The sequence below is a fragment of the Schistocerca americana genome, chromosome 10 (assembly GCF_021461395.2).
Source record: "Schistocerca americana isolate TAMUIC-IGC-003095 chromosome 10, iqSchAmer2.1, whole genome shotgun sequence".
Lineage (NCBI taxonomy): Eukaryota > Metazoa > Arthropoda > Insecta > Orthoptera > Acrididae > Schistocerca > Schistocerca americana.
In genome coordinates, this window is record NC_060128.1 from 168388214 (window position 1) to 168403789 (window position 15576).

At 38.5% G+C, this 15576-nt stretch overlaps 1 protein-coding gene across 1 annotated transcript in view; it reads left to right on the forward strand.

Moving 5' to 3' along the window:
• The window catches only part of LOC124552346 (DNA (cytosine-5)-methyltransferase 1-like), a 49827-nt gene that overhangs the window by 24235 nt on the left and 10016 nt on the right, over positions 1-15576 (forward strand). Inside the window, exons 6-8 of the mRNA XM_047126615.1 lie at positions 4823-4972; positions 5073-5239; positions 13579-13804. Coding sequence (XP_046982571.1) covers positions 4823-4972; positions 5073-5239; positions 13579-13804 — 543 coding nt within the window. The remainder of the gene's footprint in view (positions 1-4822; positions 4973-5072; positions 5240-13578; positions 13805-15576) is intronic.

The following is a 15576-nucleotide window of genomic DNA, read 5'->3' on the forward strand; positions in this document are numbered from 1 at the left end:
GTGCTGGTTCTGCAAAATTGCTTGTAGCACTTTTTCCATCAGTTCTTGTATCACTGGGGCAGTCAGCCACTATGGTCCGCATCACAAATATGGTTCGTCCTTTGGCAAATTGCTTCAACCATCATCTGACCATACTGTTGCTCATAATTTTGTGTCCATACATGGGGCACAACTGGTGACAGATCTCTGCTCGAGAGTGCTTCTGAGAGTGAAAAAATCAGATAACTGCACAAACCTTACAATTGGTGGCAGACAGTATCAGACTAGCCATTATATCATAGCACTGTGCAGTAACCACATCCCTCATGAGACTGAAACTGTACTGCATTATCCCCATGTACCTACTCTCTTCTCATGTGTTTGCACATTTGTATTCAACTTCTCATGTCATCTATGGATGTTATCAGAACTTACTTTCTGGATGCACCTCTTGTATGAGGCAACACACCATAGCAGAGATAATTAATTCATTGCACTGACAAGGGGAGCCCACAATGTTTGAAACGCGGATTTGCTGCAAACTTCGTACACTCGTAGTACTCCTTAAGGACAACAAAGTGTGTAAGCAGGAGCACATACTTCTCAAGCATTATTGAGAAAATCGCAAGATAATTTTGGTTGTCAAATATATACCTGTGCATGGCCATTTTTGTCATGAAGCAGTGGCAGCAGAGTGGTTAGCATTCAAGCACCGTAATCACTGGATCAAGTTCCATTCTTCAGTTGTTTTTCTTTATATTTTCAACACAATTATTTGCTTTACTATTTTTATTACAACTGATATATTGGGAAAAAATACATGTAATTGGATGAACTTTTATTAAATTTACAATGTTATTTGGTGGTCTACAAATTTTTATTATCATGAATAATATAATATTCATAACTATTGACTAGTAAATGACCAAACGCATAAAGTGATACTGAAAATGTATGCTTGTCCACGATTTGAGAAATCCCTTATACCTGGAAGGAGTCTGAAACTACTTGTTACCTCCAAGTTTTGACCAGCACAGACGGCTTTCGAAAGACGTACAATTAATCGTCGCTTTCAACATTACAAGTACAAGTTGCAGGATGGTATTTTTTGTAAAAACATGGATAACAAAGTTAAACGGCACCAGCTGCACTGAATAAATGCTATGTTTCTGCATACACAAGGTCTTTTGAGGCTTTCCGTGGAAACCTCGTTAACATTTTCAAAAGCCTCTCTTTCAGCCGATAATTTGGAAGCAAACTATGCATAACGCAGTATTTCCTTAAATATCTGTGCTGATAATTGGTCATGCAGTATCAAGTATATTTTAATAGCATCTTCACAAGAAGCAATTTCTCATTCTCTTTCGATTAAATATGAAAAATTTTGAAGACACGGACAAGCATACATTTTCAGTATCACTGTATGCATTTGGTCATTAACTAGCCGATAGTTATGAATATTATATTATTCGTGATAATAAAAATTTGTAGACTGCCAAATAACATAGTAAATTTAATAAAAGTTCATCCGATTACACATATTTTTCCCATTATATCAATTTTAATATAAATAGTAAAGAAAATGACTGTGTTGAGAATAAAAAAGAAACTGACAAATGGGACTCGATCCAGCGATTACAGGGCTTGAATGCTAACCGCTCAGCTGGCGCAGCTTCGTGGTAAAAATGGCCACGCACAGGTATATATTTGACGACTGTAATTATCTTGTGATTTTCTCAATAACGCTTGAGAAGTATACGCTACTGCTTACCCATTTTTTTGTCCTCAAGGAGTACTACGAGTGTACGAAGTTTGCAGGAAATCTACATTCCAAAGGTTGGGGCCTCCCCTTGTGAGACAGAAGAACCTTAAACTTATGAGTTGCTGGAAATGGAGCTACTATGTCAGGCACATGGGACCTTTGATCAGCAGAGATAATAGGCATAAGTAATATTGTGGAAATGATAATGAATTACAATTAGTCAAGATATGTTGATAACAAAGCTACTGGTCTAGATGTAATATCATAACTTGTATGTGCCTGTATTTTGTACATATCTAAATTTACAATTTTATGCTATCTTGTATTTTGACGAGTCCTACATTGTAAATGTGATAAAATGTGTAGTAAATAAATTAATAAAAAATTAACATAAATGATACTAGCTCTGTTTCAAAGACAATGAGAATAGTTGGCCTGGCATACTTTTAAAACCAAAGAAATGAAGAACTGGACTTCTTACTGTTTTTGATGTACCATTTCTTTTAATCAGTGTGATTTTAGCAAGACCAGTGAGGCTCCTCCACCTTGCTATAGATACATGAAGTGTCTCTGTTAGTTAAATTATCAATATACAAATATGGTCCTCGCCATGTCCCACGTCATTCTATCTCATTTGATGGATCAGCAAATGAGGTGTCTCGACCAGTTATGGTTCTTGAACTTCTAACCCTCTTTGAGGCTGTCACGGTTGTGTTCTCTCTGCTTTATGTCAGATTTTCCTATATCCTTGTACCTGAATCTTGGTTGCCCTCTTGATCTTTTGTCTCTGAGTCTCTGATTGTACATTAGTCTCAGTAGCCTGTTAGCATCCATAATATCTCAGCCACTGTGAGATTATTTTGTTTTGTTGTCTTATAACATAAATATGTTTTCAGATTTCCTGTCTGGATTCTATCCCTCCATGTTCTTCCTACCATGCTATGAGCAAAACTTATATCAGCTTCCTGAATTCTGCTGATTTCTTTATTTTTCATGGCCCATATTTCACTACCAAATGTCAAAATTGTGATGTAATAAGTGTCATAGATGCCTTTGTCGCACATTAGTGCTGCTTACACATTTCTTATTGGGTCTTTAACTGTTTGATAGAAATTACTACATGCTTGAATTCTTTGAGTGACTACTTTGTCTATAGAACCAGTATTGCAGATAACACTGCCAAGATATCTAAAGTGACGAATCGTCTGTAGCTGTTTCTCCTCCGTGATTATAATGGATGCATGTTTGGAGTATTTGATGTTTGTCTATATAGCAGCAATCTCCCACCAGGAGGCACTTCTATTCCGGCTGTTGTAACAAGTGTGATTTCAGTTCTAAGTATCATACATTAACATCCCTGCTTTCAGATTTGCACTCAGTGGTGGTTACAATGTGAACCTCAAAGGTCCTACAAAACCTAATACATTTGTTCCACCGGTGCTTCCACTGTTCGAAGCATTTATTGTAGTCAACTTTAGAAATGGCTTACAGGCCCTCCCTCATTTTTTTCTTGATTTCTTCAATGTTGTTAAATCGGTGTCCTTTCATTCCCCTTTTCATGCATGGAAATAAGAAAAAGTTGCACCAAGCCATGTCAGGTGAGTAAGGTGCATGGGGCCATGGAACCATGCAATTTTTAGCCAAAAACTATGTACCAGGGATGGCTGTGTGTGCAGGTGCATTGTCGTGGTGGAAGAACCAGTCTCATGTGCACCACAAATTAGGTCTTTTTTGACGAACACTACTGCACAATCTTCTTAAAACTTCCAAATGAAATGTTTGATTGATGGTCTGACCTGGGGGCATAAACTCCAAATGAACTATTCCTGTGGTATGAAAAAAGCAAATCAGCTTTGTTTTTTTAGGACAGGGTGATGATGATGTCTCCCATTGGCTTGACTGTTGCTTTGTTTCTGGGCCATAACTATACCACCATGACTCATTACCAGTAGTGACCTTTGACAGAAAATCTAGATCAGTTTCAAGCTGTTGTTTCAAAGCGTGACACGTTTCAACTCGATGTTCCTTATGATTGTCAGTCAGAACCCGAGGAACAAAGTTGGCAGCGATCCTTTTCATTCCCAAATCTTCCATTAAAATTCACTGAACCGAGGTTCAAGATACTCGCTGATCTCTCACAGTTGATCAGTTGTCTGTCAACAGTCTGTGAGCACAAGCTGTCATGTTTTTTCAATGTTTTTGTCAATTTGGGCGGTTGATGGACATCCAGAACAAGGTTTGTCATCAATTGACATGTCGCCATTTTTAAATTGAGTAAACCACTTGTACACTTGAGTTTTTCTATTAGCGTCAACTTTTTAAGCTTTTTTCAACATTAAAACAGTTTCAGCAACATTTTTACTGTCTGGAAACCAAAATTTCACAGCTGCACATTGTTCACTTAAAGTTACAATTGTAATAGACAAAACAAGAACGAAACAGCACTAGCAAAAACAGTCACTGCAGATGAACAGAGCAAGTCAGGTCAACAATACAGGCAGCACTGAAATGGCAATGATTTTACTCATTCCTTATTCTAGGGGGCTCTTTATACAGCAGTTTTTACGGTATTGGTGGCTCCATACCGTATGTAGTGCTATGCAAATGCATCTATCGGCAAACTCCACGCCACCCAAGGAGTACCTCAGGCAAATATAATACAAACAAATATTTATGCAACACGTGCCATAATATGTATGAAACTACATCCCTGTGCATGATCTGAATTATATCCTGTGACATGACACTAATAAACAACACACTTGTTCATTTATAGATGACAAGGGCACAGCAAACTTTGCACATCTGACTCTACAGGGAAGACAGTCCCCTTGTAAGCTGACATTTGCTTCCATCCATGTTCAATTGCCATTTTTAATACTCCATTCTGAATCAGTTTTTTAAATTTTATTTCAGTTTCTTGAATTCTCTCTGCATTTTTGATGGAGGTTGTCTTTTTGATACTTCTCGTATTGTGTCACAGTTAATAAAACTGATATCTTGTTGATCTGTTCTATATTATCTGTTTATTTGTATTACTTCTGTGTCTAGAACTTCTTTTCTGTTCTTTATTTTCCACAGTACTACTCAAATTGTAATCGGATGTATTCAGCCCCAATGCGCACTATAACAGTGCGTGATGCTCTTTCTAATCTTCCAGAAATTCCAAACGGGCACGATAAATGTGAAATTCATTACAAGAAAAGACCACTGACACATTTCCAGCATTTGGTATGTTTTGTTAGTTATGAAAAGAAAATGTATAGAATATTTTACGAGTTGTAATTACCTTTTACTACATTTTGTAATTTTTTTCTGTGTTACTTGTAAGGTCCATGGCAATGAGAAACAGAAGATATTGCGAGATCACATCTGCAAGAAGTTGAACCCTCTAAATGAAGCACGTGTTGCAAATATCCCTACAAATGCAGGAGCTGACTGGAGGGATTTGCCGAATATTGCCATGCGGCTTTGTGATGGCTCTTACCTGGAGAAACTGTGAGATTCACAGCTATTTCTAATTGTTACATTCTGCCTATTTATTTAATGTCACATTTTTACATTTTAACTTACATACTTCAAGCATTATTTTCAGTAATCAACTGTAGGTTGCAGTTATGCTGATGTAACTTATTTAGTTCAAATTTCAAAGGATTAAGGAATTACATATTAGGTAATGTTCATAGCATTTTAGTTTTGCATGTTGGTATTCCAGTTGCAATGGGTTTATTTATGGATTGTCATTTTTTATTTGTAGTTCATTGTCGTTATATGAGTTTACATATTGTCATTTTGTCACTTCGGGATGAGTGGAGCTGTTGACACTAGAAAATGGAGAGCTGACTGCAGCAATCAAAACATTTCCCTCATATTCTTCTGTTTGAGTTCAATAGAGAGGTGAAAGCAGCAGAGGCAGCCAGAAACACTTGCTGCATGCATGGGGATAGTGCCACTGGTCAGAGCATGACAAGAAAATATAGTTTTCTCATTTTAAGGAGGATTGTTTTTGACATTAGTGACTTTCCTTGAAACAGATCCCTTATTCAGTTCTTTTTTGTGTTGACAAAAATATTTTAATGAAAAACCTAACATTATTTTTTATTTATTGTCTACAGTAAGAGCCACACAACTATTGTGATATGTTTGAAGTTCTCTTTCTTTTATCAATGAAAATATGTATTTTATTCAGGAAAATGCCAAACATGCTAAATGCCGTAAAGGTATCAGCAAAAATGAGGTAAATACCAATGAAAGAAATCTCAAGCAAATAATGAAAACTCCAGGATGAAATAATGACAATATTATGAGGAGGACAGATTGCTACTCACCATATATTCGAGATGTTGAGTCGCAGACAGGCAGAACAAGAAGACTACTAAACACATAAGCTTTCTGCCAGATTTCTTCCTTCCAAAAGAGACAAAAAAAACACACACACACATCCATGCAAATGCAGCTAAATACACATGACCACTGTCTCTGGCTGCCATTTGTTGTGCCTGTCTGTGACTCAACATCTCTGCTATATGGTGAGCAGCAATCTATCTTTCACACAGTTATTAGTTTTTTTTTTCAGTAATAAAAATTTTAGCTATGTTTTGTAGGTACACTGTCCTGTGATTAAATTATTTTTAATTTTTACTGTAATTTTCTAAAGCACAAAGCAATTTTAATTGATTAAGTGTTCAAAAAATGTGCTATTATTTACTTTCAAATATAGCAGCATCTGTAGCAGATCCACATTCTTTTCAGCTGACAAGATGTTTTTACATTGTTGCGATGGTAAAAAAAAGTTATTTATTATGTCAGTGGTAATTCCTTTCATGAAAATCTTGTAGGTGCTCCACTCTTCAAGTTCATTAAACATTGTTCTTGCCTTGATGACACTTACATTTGGAAATATTTATTGTTGTTGTGTTAATATGTTTATAGGCTGCTTTTTTGAAACAAAAATGGTCCTCAGGCTGGAGCATAGCAACCACAAATGGATTTTTAGCTGTTACATTTCTCACACGTTTTTAAGGGCCTTAGGTGCTTAACACTCTAACATTCTTCCAGTCTCATACATTCTTCAGTCTGGGTAAAATACCTGACACTCACTGCAAACAATTATAAAGCTTTGTGGCACTCTGCCCACTTTAGCCTCACTAGTGGGCCAGCAAATAATGCTCAGTCTATCCTTCTGGTCTTATATGTTCAACTAAAAATGATTGTACCCCTTAGCCTGCTTTTTAGATTGTTGGCAATGGCACTTACCTTGGTTTTCCAGGTCTAACTAAAAAAAATTATTTTTGGTACTTAGCTCGTTACTGATTTCCACTCTACAGTTTAGGTATGGATCTGCTGAGGAGAAATTATAGTTTGTAAACTGAACTCAATTCTTTTGAGGGCTGGATACATTAGGAGTCAAGGCAACATTGTTATGTCAGTGCTTTGCTGGCGTCCTTCTGTCCCACTGTGTTTCCACGAGTATGATGAGTCTGAGAACAGTGCGTTGCAGTTACTTCCTACTTATTGATTCATATCCTCCTACTAAAGTGTGCAGGAGTGTAAATCCATGATGTGCCACAGAAGTTGAGTGAACAATCCTGCTGTTGTAGAGCAGCGCTGAAAGTTCAAAAATGACCAACTCTAGGGATCATGTGACCTCTAACGAAGTTGTGCTTTGTCAGATTGTGGAGGGGCAAGACAAAAATTAAATAATGCATTACATATAGTTACAAATATGTCCCATAACTCTAAGAGTAATGTCTGGAAAAAAGTTTGATGCTATAGTCCGCACTTAAGATGGAAAACATACGAAGTTCATCCACTGCAAACAAAATGATTGTATTCGTGTTTATTAAATTTGTAGCTGTCTTCGAAGTCAGGCGTGCGTGTGTGTGTGTGTGTGTGTGTGTGTGTGTGTGTGTGTATGTGTGTGTGTGTGTGTGTGTGTGTGGTGTTTGTTGGTCACTTGATTTGGGGGAAGGGTCCAAATATATATATATATATATATATATATATATATATATATATATATATATATATATCTAAAAAGAAAGATGATGAAACTTACCAAACAAAAGCGCTGGCAGGTCGATAGACACACAAACAAACACAAGCATACACACAAAATTCTAGCTTTCGCAACCAATGGTTGCCTCGTCAGGAAAGAGGGAAGGAGAAGGAAAGACAAAAGGATATGGGTTTTAAGTGAGAGGGTAAGGAGTCATTCCAATCCCGGGAGCGGAAAGACCTTAGGGGGAAAAAAGGACAGGTATACACTCGCACACACACACATATCCATCCACACATACACAGACACAAGCAGACATTATGTGTCTGTGTATGTGTGGATGGATATGTGTGTGTGTGCGAGTGTATACCTGTCCTTTTTTCCCCCTAAGGTAAGTCTTTCCGCTCCCGGGATTGGAATGACTCCTTACCCTCTCCCTTAAAACCCATATCCTTTTGTCTTTCCTTCTCCTTCCCTCTTTCCTGACGAGGCAACCATTGGTTGCGAAAGCTAGAATTTTGTGTGTATGTTTGTGTGTCTATCGACCTGCCAGCGCTTTTGTTTGGTAAGTTTCATCATCTTTCTTTTTAGATATATTTTTCCCACGTGGAATGTTTCCCTCTATTATATTCATATATATATATATATATATATATATATATATATATATATATATATATATATATATATTTCAAAACAAAGATGATGTGACTTACCATACGAAAGTGCTGGCAGGTCGATAGAAACACAAACAAACACATACATACACACAAAATTCTAGCTTTCGCAACCAATGGTTGCTTCGTCAGGAAAGAGGGAAGGAGAGGGAAAGACGAAAGGATGTGGGTTTTAAGGGAGAGGGTAAGGAGTCATTCCAATCCCGGGAGTGGAAAGACTTACCTTAGGGGGAAAATAGGACAGGTATACACTCGCGCACACACACACACACACACACACACACACACACACATATCCATCTGCACATACACAGACACAAGCAGACATTTGTAAAGGCAAAGAGTTTGGGCAGAGATGTCAGTCGAGGTGGAAGTACAGAGGCAAAGATGTTGTTGAAAGACAGGTGAGGTATGAGCGGCAGCAAATTGAAATTAGCGGAGACTGAGACCTGGCAGATAACGAGAAGAGAGGGTATACTGAAGGGCAATGTATATCCTCTCTTCTCGTTATCCACCAGGCCTCAATCTCCGCTAATTTCAATTTGCCGCCGCTCATACCTCACCTGTCTTTCAACAACATCTTTGCCTCTGTACTTCCGCCTCGACTGACATCTCTGCCCAAACTCTTTGCCTTTACAAATGTCTGCTTGTGTGTGTGTATGTGCGGACGGATGTGTGTGTGTGTGTGTGCGCGAGTGCATACCTGTCCTATTTTCCCCCAAAGGCAAGTCTTTCCGCTCCCGGGATTGGAATGACTCCTTACCCTCTCCCTTAAAACCCACGTCCTTTCGTCTTTCCCTCTCCTTCCCTCTTTCCTGATGAAGCAACCATTTGTTGCGAAAGCTTGAATTTTGTGTGTATGTTTGTGTGTCTATTGACCTGCCAGCACTTTCGTTTGGTAAGTCACATCATCTTTGTTTTTAGATATATTTTTCCCACGTGGAATGTTTCCAAGCAACCTTGAGTCGTGAAAGCTTGAAATTTGTGTGTGTGTTTTTTATTGTGTCTGTCTACCAGCGCTTTCCCATTTGGTAAGTCACAGCGTCTTTGTTTTTTATATATATTTTTCCGACGTGGAATGTTTCCCTCTATATATGGCTGGTTATGGCAAATTATCTCCAGTGTTAAACAGTATGGAAGAAAAAGGAATGGAGAACATAGAATTCATGCATCAACTGCATGAAGATTCTTGTATTATATTAATATTTCTTATCTTTCTTGGTGTGTTCAATTTTAGTTTTCTTCATGTGATTGGCTGTGTTGTCTGGTTGATCAACTTTTTGCAGTAACTCAAAAATAAATGTTTAGGCTCTAGATCTGTGCTTGTTATCAACATAAATAATAAAAGCTGCAGGTGTCGTGAACTATTCATTCCATCTTAGCTGAAATTTACTCCCAATATGACCAAGCTACACACATTGTGCATTTACAACTCAGATCAAAAATGACCATCTCCTTAAAACACACTACGAACATTCCCACTACTGTGACCTTACAAAATATTGATTTTACATCCCAAGAGCTTACATACATGATTAATCATTTATTTTTACAAATGTTTTCAGGATAAATTTAAAAACAGCAATAATGACAATAATTTCAAATTAGATTGGAAATATGAAGAATAATTATGTTTGATTCATAAACTGAACATACATTTTTTATGTTTGGATATAAATAGAAAAATTATTTGCTTCTTGCTCATTAGAAAGCTAAAATTTACGTAATTTTAGACATACGATTTATGTATCGAATGGTCTAATTCTCAAAAAAGTATCGGTAAGTATAAAACATGACAAAAATAAGACTATGGAACAGTTCCACTACAAAGTGGTTGGAAATATTTGTTTGGGTAGACTGCAGCTAACATTGGAGAAACTGAATACAAATACCTTTCAAAACTTAGAGAAAATGCTTATGATAACTCTTAGGAGGGACACCCTGTATAGATGTCTATACACAAACATAATATATATGAGGTGTGCACAGAAAGTAATGAGACTGATTTTTTATACACTAAAGTTTTTTTCCTTCGAAACGACAATATTGTCACCTACAAAGTAGTTCCGTTTGGCAGCTGTACACCACCAGAGTTGTCATTCTCAGTCTTTGTAGCAGTGCTGCCTGAAAGGCTTCAACTGGTAGGGCATTTAACATGTGGATCACATTCATTTGAATGTTCTTGACAGTCTCAAAATGACATCCTTTTAAGATGCTTTTCAATTTTGGGAAAAGAAAAAAGTCACAAGGACAGATCGGATGTATAGGGGCACTGTCGAACAACAGTAATATCTTTTGAGGTAGAAAATTCCATGATGAAAGTGACATTCACAATACAGTACCCACTTGACTGCAATGTCTAGTCTCATGCGATTCATCCTTTTTCTGAGTGTTTCGAGGACATCTTTGTGAAACACTTTTGTTGGCAGTTTGTCCTGGAGGAATAAATTTTTTATGCACAATACCACTACTGTAAAACAGCAAACCAGCATTGTGTTGGTCTGCTCGTTTGAGCTTTTTTTGATTGAGGAGAAGCCTCAGTGTGCCACTCCTCACTTTGCGGCTTTGTCTCAGGATTGTACTCAAAAACACAGGATTCATCACCTATAATCACACAACTGAATGATTTGTGGCCATTGGCAGTCCACTCAAGAAGATCAATGCACACATCTCTGTGATTGTTGTTTTGCTCAGTTCTGAGGTTTTTCGGCACCATTTTGGCACAAGTCCTATGCATGTGCAATACTTCAGTCAAAATTTGATGTACTGTGAAAGCGTTAAAGTTCAATAGCTCACACATCATCCTTATTGTTAAATTCTGTCTTATCTCACAAGAACACAAACGTTCAACGTTGTTGTCAGTTTTTGAAGTTGTAGGTCTCCCTGAGCAAGTTTCAGCTTTATAGCATACTCAGCCTTCAGAAAACGATTTGTATCAGCAAGAAACTTGTGCTCTTGATAAGGAATGTCCCCATAGACTTGTTTCAACTTTTTAATGATCACACACATGGATTCCCCAAGTTTTACACAAAACTTGATGGCATATCGTTGATCTAATTGCTGCTGTTCCATTTTTGTAACACATAACAAAAATAAAACTTCACTGATGGTGCTCTCAAAAATCACGCATTGGCTGTATGGAGCTGAAACTCAGACTGAGCATCTGGAAGGTATGAACACACTGGTCTACTCAAGTAGAACAACACAGCATTGCCAGATCACTCACAGTGTTGTCAGTCTTATTACTTTTCTCACCCACCTCATACTTACATATATACATACATATACATTCATACTTACATATAGGTATATATATTTATATTTATCTGTAAACAGAATAATATTCAGTGCTAACTGATCGGTGAATGTAATGATAAATAATAGTCATGTCCAGCAGCTGTGTATGTGGTGGAAGTGCCAGGGGTCCTCTGTTATGTTTGCGAATGTGTGTACTCACCCTCCTCTCTACACTGATGTGGTAAACTTGTATCCAACAACAGACTCATGTGATGAGTTTTCATTTAAATGGGCAATATCAGGAACTAGCAGGTTGAGTATTTGAGCTTATGGAGCTGGCAAGTTTGGAGACTGTGACATAAGACCCGCTAGCAAATTACAAGGTGTACAACTTTGCTTCCACCGTTTGCCGATAGGTGGCAACAACGGTAAGCAGCGGTCGAAAGAAACAGATGACAAATGCAAATGTCAGGCAGTTAGCTTGGACCTTGGTCACCATAACCTCATTCAAACATTATTCTATTTGTGTCTGCATCATAAAGCTGTTCTTGATTGAAAATGTCAATTTACGAGCCTAATTCTCACCATTTGTGGGAGGTGCTACTGTTTTGTTTCAGTATGAAGAAAACAGCGGCTGAGTCTCATCAAATGCTCTCAGATACATATGGTAAGGATGCTATTAGAGAAAGAATGTGTCGTGAGTGGTTTCAACACTTCAAGAATGGTGATTTTAATGTAGTAGACTGGCATAGTGGTGGAAGAGAGAATGTTTTCGAAGGTGCAGAATTGGAGACATTGCTGAGTGAAGATTCACATCAAACTCAAGAAGAATTGGCACGATTTATGAGAGTGACACAGCAAGCCATTTCAAAACATCTCAAGGCTACGGGCATGATTCAGAAAGAAGGAACTTGAGTCCCGTGTGAGCTGAAACCAAGAGATGTTGAATGGCGTTTGTGTGTTTGTGAACAGTTGCTTCAGAGGCAAAAACAGAAGGGTTTCCTGCATCGCATTGTTACCAGGGATGAAAAATGGGTTCATTATGAAAACCCTAAATACAAAAAATCATGAGGATATCCCAGCCATGCTTCCATGTCAACAGCCAAACCGAATATTCATGGCTCCAGGATCATGCTCTGCATTTGGTGTGACCAGCTTGGTGTCATGTACTATGAGGTGTTAAAACCAAGTGGAACAATCACAGGTGCTTGTTATCAAATGCAATTAATGCATTTGAGCAGAGCATTAAAAGACAAACGGCCGCAATACAGCGAGAGGCACCATAAAGTGATTTTGCAGCACGACAACGCTCGACCCCACATTTCAGAATAGGTCAAAACATACTTGGAAACGTTAAAATAGGAAGTCCTACCCCACCCATCATATTCTCCAGACATTGCTCCCTCTGACTATCACCTGTTTAGATCAATGGTGCATGGCCTGGCTGACCAACACTTCCGATCTCATGAAGAAGTTACAAATTTGATTGATTTCTGGATCGCTTCAAGAGATGAACAATTTTTTCGACACAGGATTCATATACTGCCCGAAAGATGGGAGAAAGTACTGTCCAGTGGTGGAAAATCACATGTGTAACTAATTTGTTTCATTAAAGCGTCAAAGTTGGGGAAAAAACGGCAGAAGTAAAGTTGTACACCTTGTAGAATTTACAACACGCAAGAGCGGAAAACTTTGTATACTTTTTGTTGAATGCTACTGTACCTTGCAAATCGTGAATTTGTGATATTGTACTGTGCAGTGAAAAGTTCAACTTGATTTATATAATGAAATATTGTGTGTGTGTGTGTGTGGGGGGGGGGGGGGGGGGGGGGGGGGGGGGGCTCAGGCACACATATGAAAAATAATAAAATTGATTTGTAAGTAGTTTATTAAGTTTCAGTCCAAAATATTCCTTTTACTTGCAGCATATATACCAACTATGACCCAAGAAGCGGACAGATGCGTGGTGTTTGTCCTTGTGCTGAAGGCAAGGAATGTGATCCTGCATACAAGCAGAATAACACACTTATCCCTTGGTCTTATGTTCACACTGCCAATGACCACAACAACTGGCGAGGGAGGTTTGGCCGTGTAAACTGGAATGGTTTCTTCAACACAATAACAACAAATCCAGATCCATCAGGAATACAGGTATCACACATTTTGAACTTCAGTAAACATTTTATTTGGTTTATTTGTTTGTGTGCTTTGACTGATATTTTTTCATTTATCATAACATTAAAAATCAACACAGATGGTATTTTTGCTCTGTCAAGTTAGCTCAAGATGGTCAGTTGCAACAGTTTTCAAGTTCCCATTAAGCTTTTGGTACATAAATAAAAAGCATTGAAATCCAGTCAAAATTCATTGAAATAATACTAGAATTTCTAATAAGTGTGTATAATGTGTTCATATGCCATACTCGGGATATTATATGACATTTCATCCCTGACAAAGGAACCAAGTTCTGAAAGCTAGGATAAAAATTTTCTGTTCTGTTTTGTGTATCTATCGGCTGTACTGAGCTGAGGTAAGTACTGACCAGCCCCTCTATCTCTTTGTTAGTATGTGTAACACTGTGTTTTGTCACCTGTGATCATTTTCTTTCCAGAAAATGCGCTGTCTAGTCACATTAATGTGACCACTTTTCAAATGCCTGAATAACCACATTTTGCAGTGTGGACCACTGCGAGACAAGCAGTAAGAGAGTCTGTGAGGTTCTGAAAGCACCGACAGCAATACAGAGCCGTGCTGACTCCACTGCTGTGGCCAGCTGTGATAGGTTTCTCGGTTGAGGATCTGTAGTGCAAACGGCCCACTCTAGGTAGTCACACAGTTTCTTGACTGAGTTATAATCTGCTGAGTTTGGTGGCCATAGGAGTACAGTAAACTCATCCTGATGCTCTTCAAACCATGCACATACACTGCGAGCTGTTTGACATGTTTCATTGTCCTGCTGATAGTTGCCATTGTGCTGAGAAAAAAATGAACTGCGTGTAGGGATGGATGTAATCACCAGTGATAGATGCATGCTTTTGTTGATCCATTGTGCCTTTCAGAATGACAAGATCATGCAGGATATGCCACAAGTAGTAGACATGCAATTTTACTGTGTCAACAATGTTCTGTCACAAATCACAAAAGAGAAATGTCTGCACAAATTTGTCTCATGTACCTTGACTGCTGGGCCCGCCAGGGTAGCCGAGAGCACTAATGCACTGCTTCCTGGACTCAGGTAGGCGTGCCGGCCCTGGATCGAATCCACCTGGCGGATTAACGACGAGGGCCGGGCCGGCCGGCCTGGATGTGGTTTTTAGGTGGTTTTCCACATCCTGGTAGGTGAGTACCGGGCTGGTACCCAAGTTCCGCCTCAGTTACACAACTCACAGACATTTGAAAAATGTTCGCACTGTTTCATGACTTACACTAGATGCAGACAGCTGGGGTACACTACTTCTGTCCTGGGGGGTTCAGGGTGGTGGCACGAAGGGCATCCAGCCACCCTCTGCAATTAATACTGCCAAATCCATCATAACAGAGCCGACCCCGCGTTGGAGTGGGACAAAGGCCAGAGAAAGAAGAAAAGGAAGTACCTTGACTGCTGAACAGAAACAGTAGTATGTAGACACATGCCATGATCTGATTGAAATACAAATTGCAGACAATTACCTGGTCCAATCACATTACTCTAACCATTGCCTAAGTTTGACATTACTGTGCAATAACCACTCGTCAATGGCAGGTAGCAGCACTACCAGTGGAGGCTACACAAACCATATCAGCAGACATGGAAAATGTGGAAACAGTATGATTTATCTGACATCAAAAGGAACAATAATTGACTTTTGGGCCTAGGGTGGTAGCATTTCGCAAATGGCTAAGTTTGTAAACTGTTCGTGTATCACTGTGATTAAAGTATACTG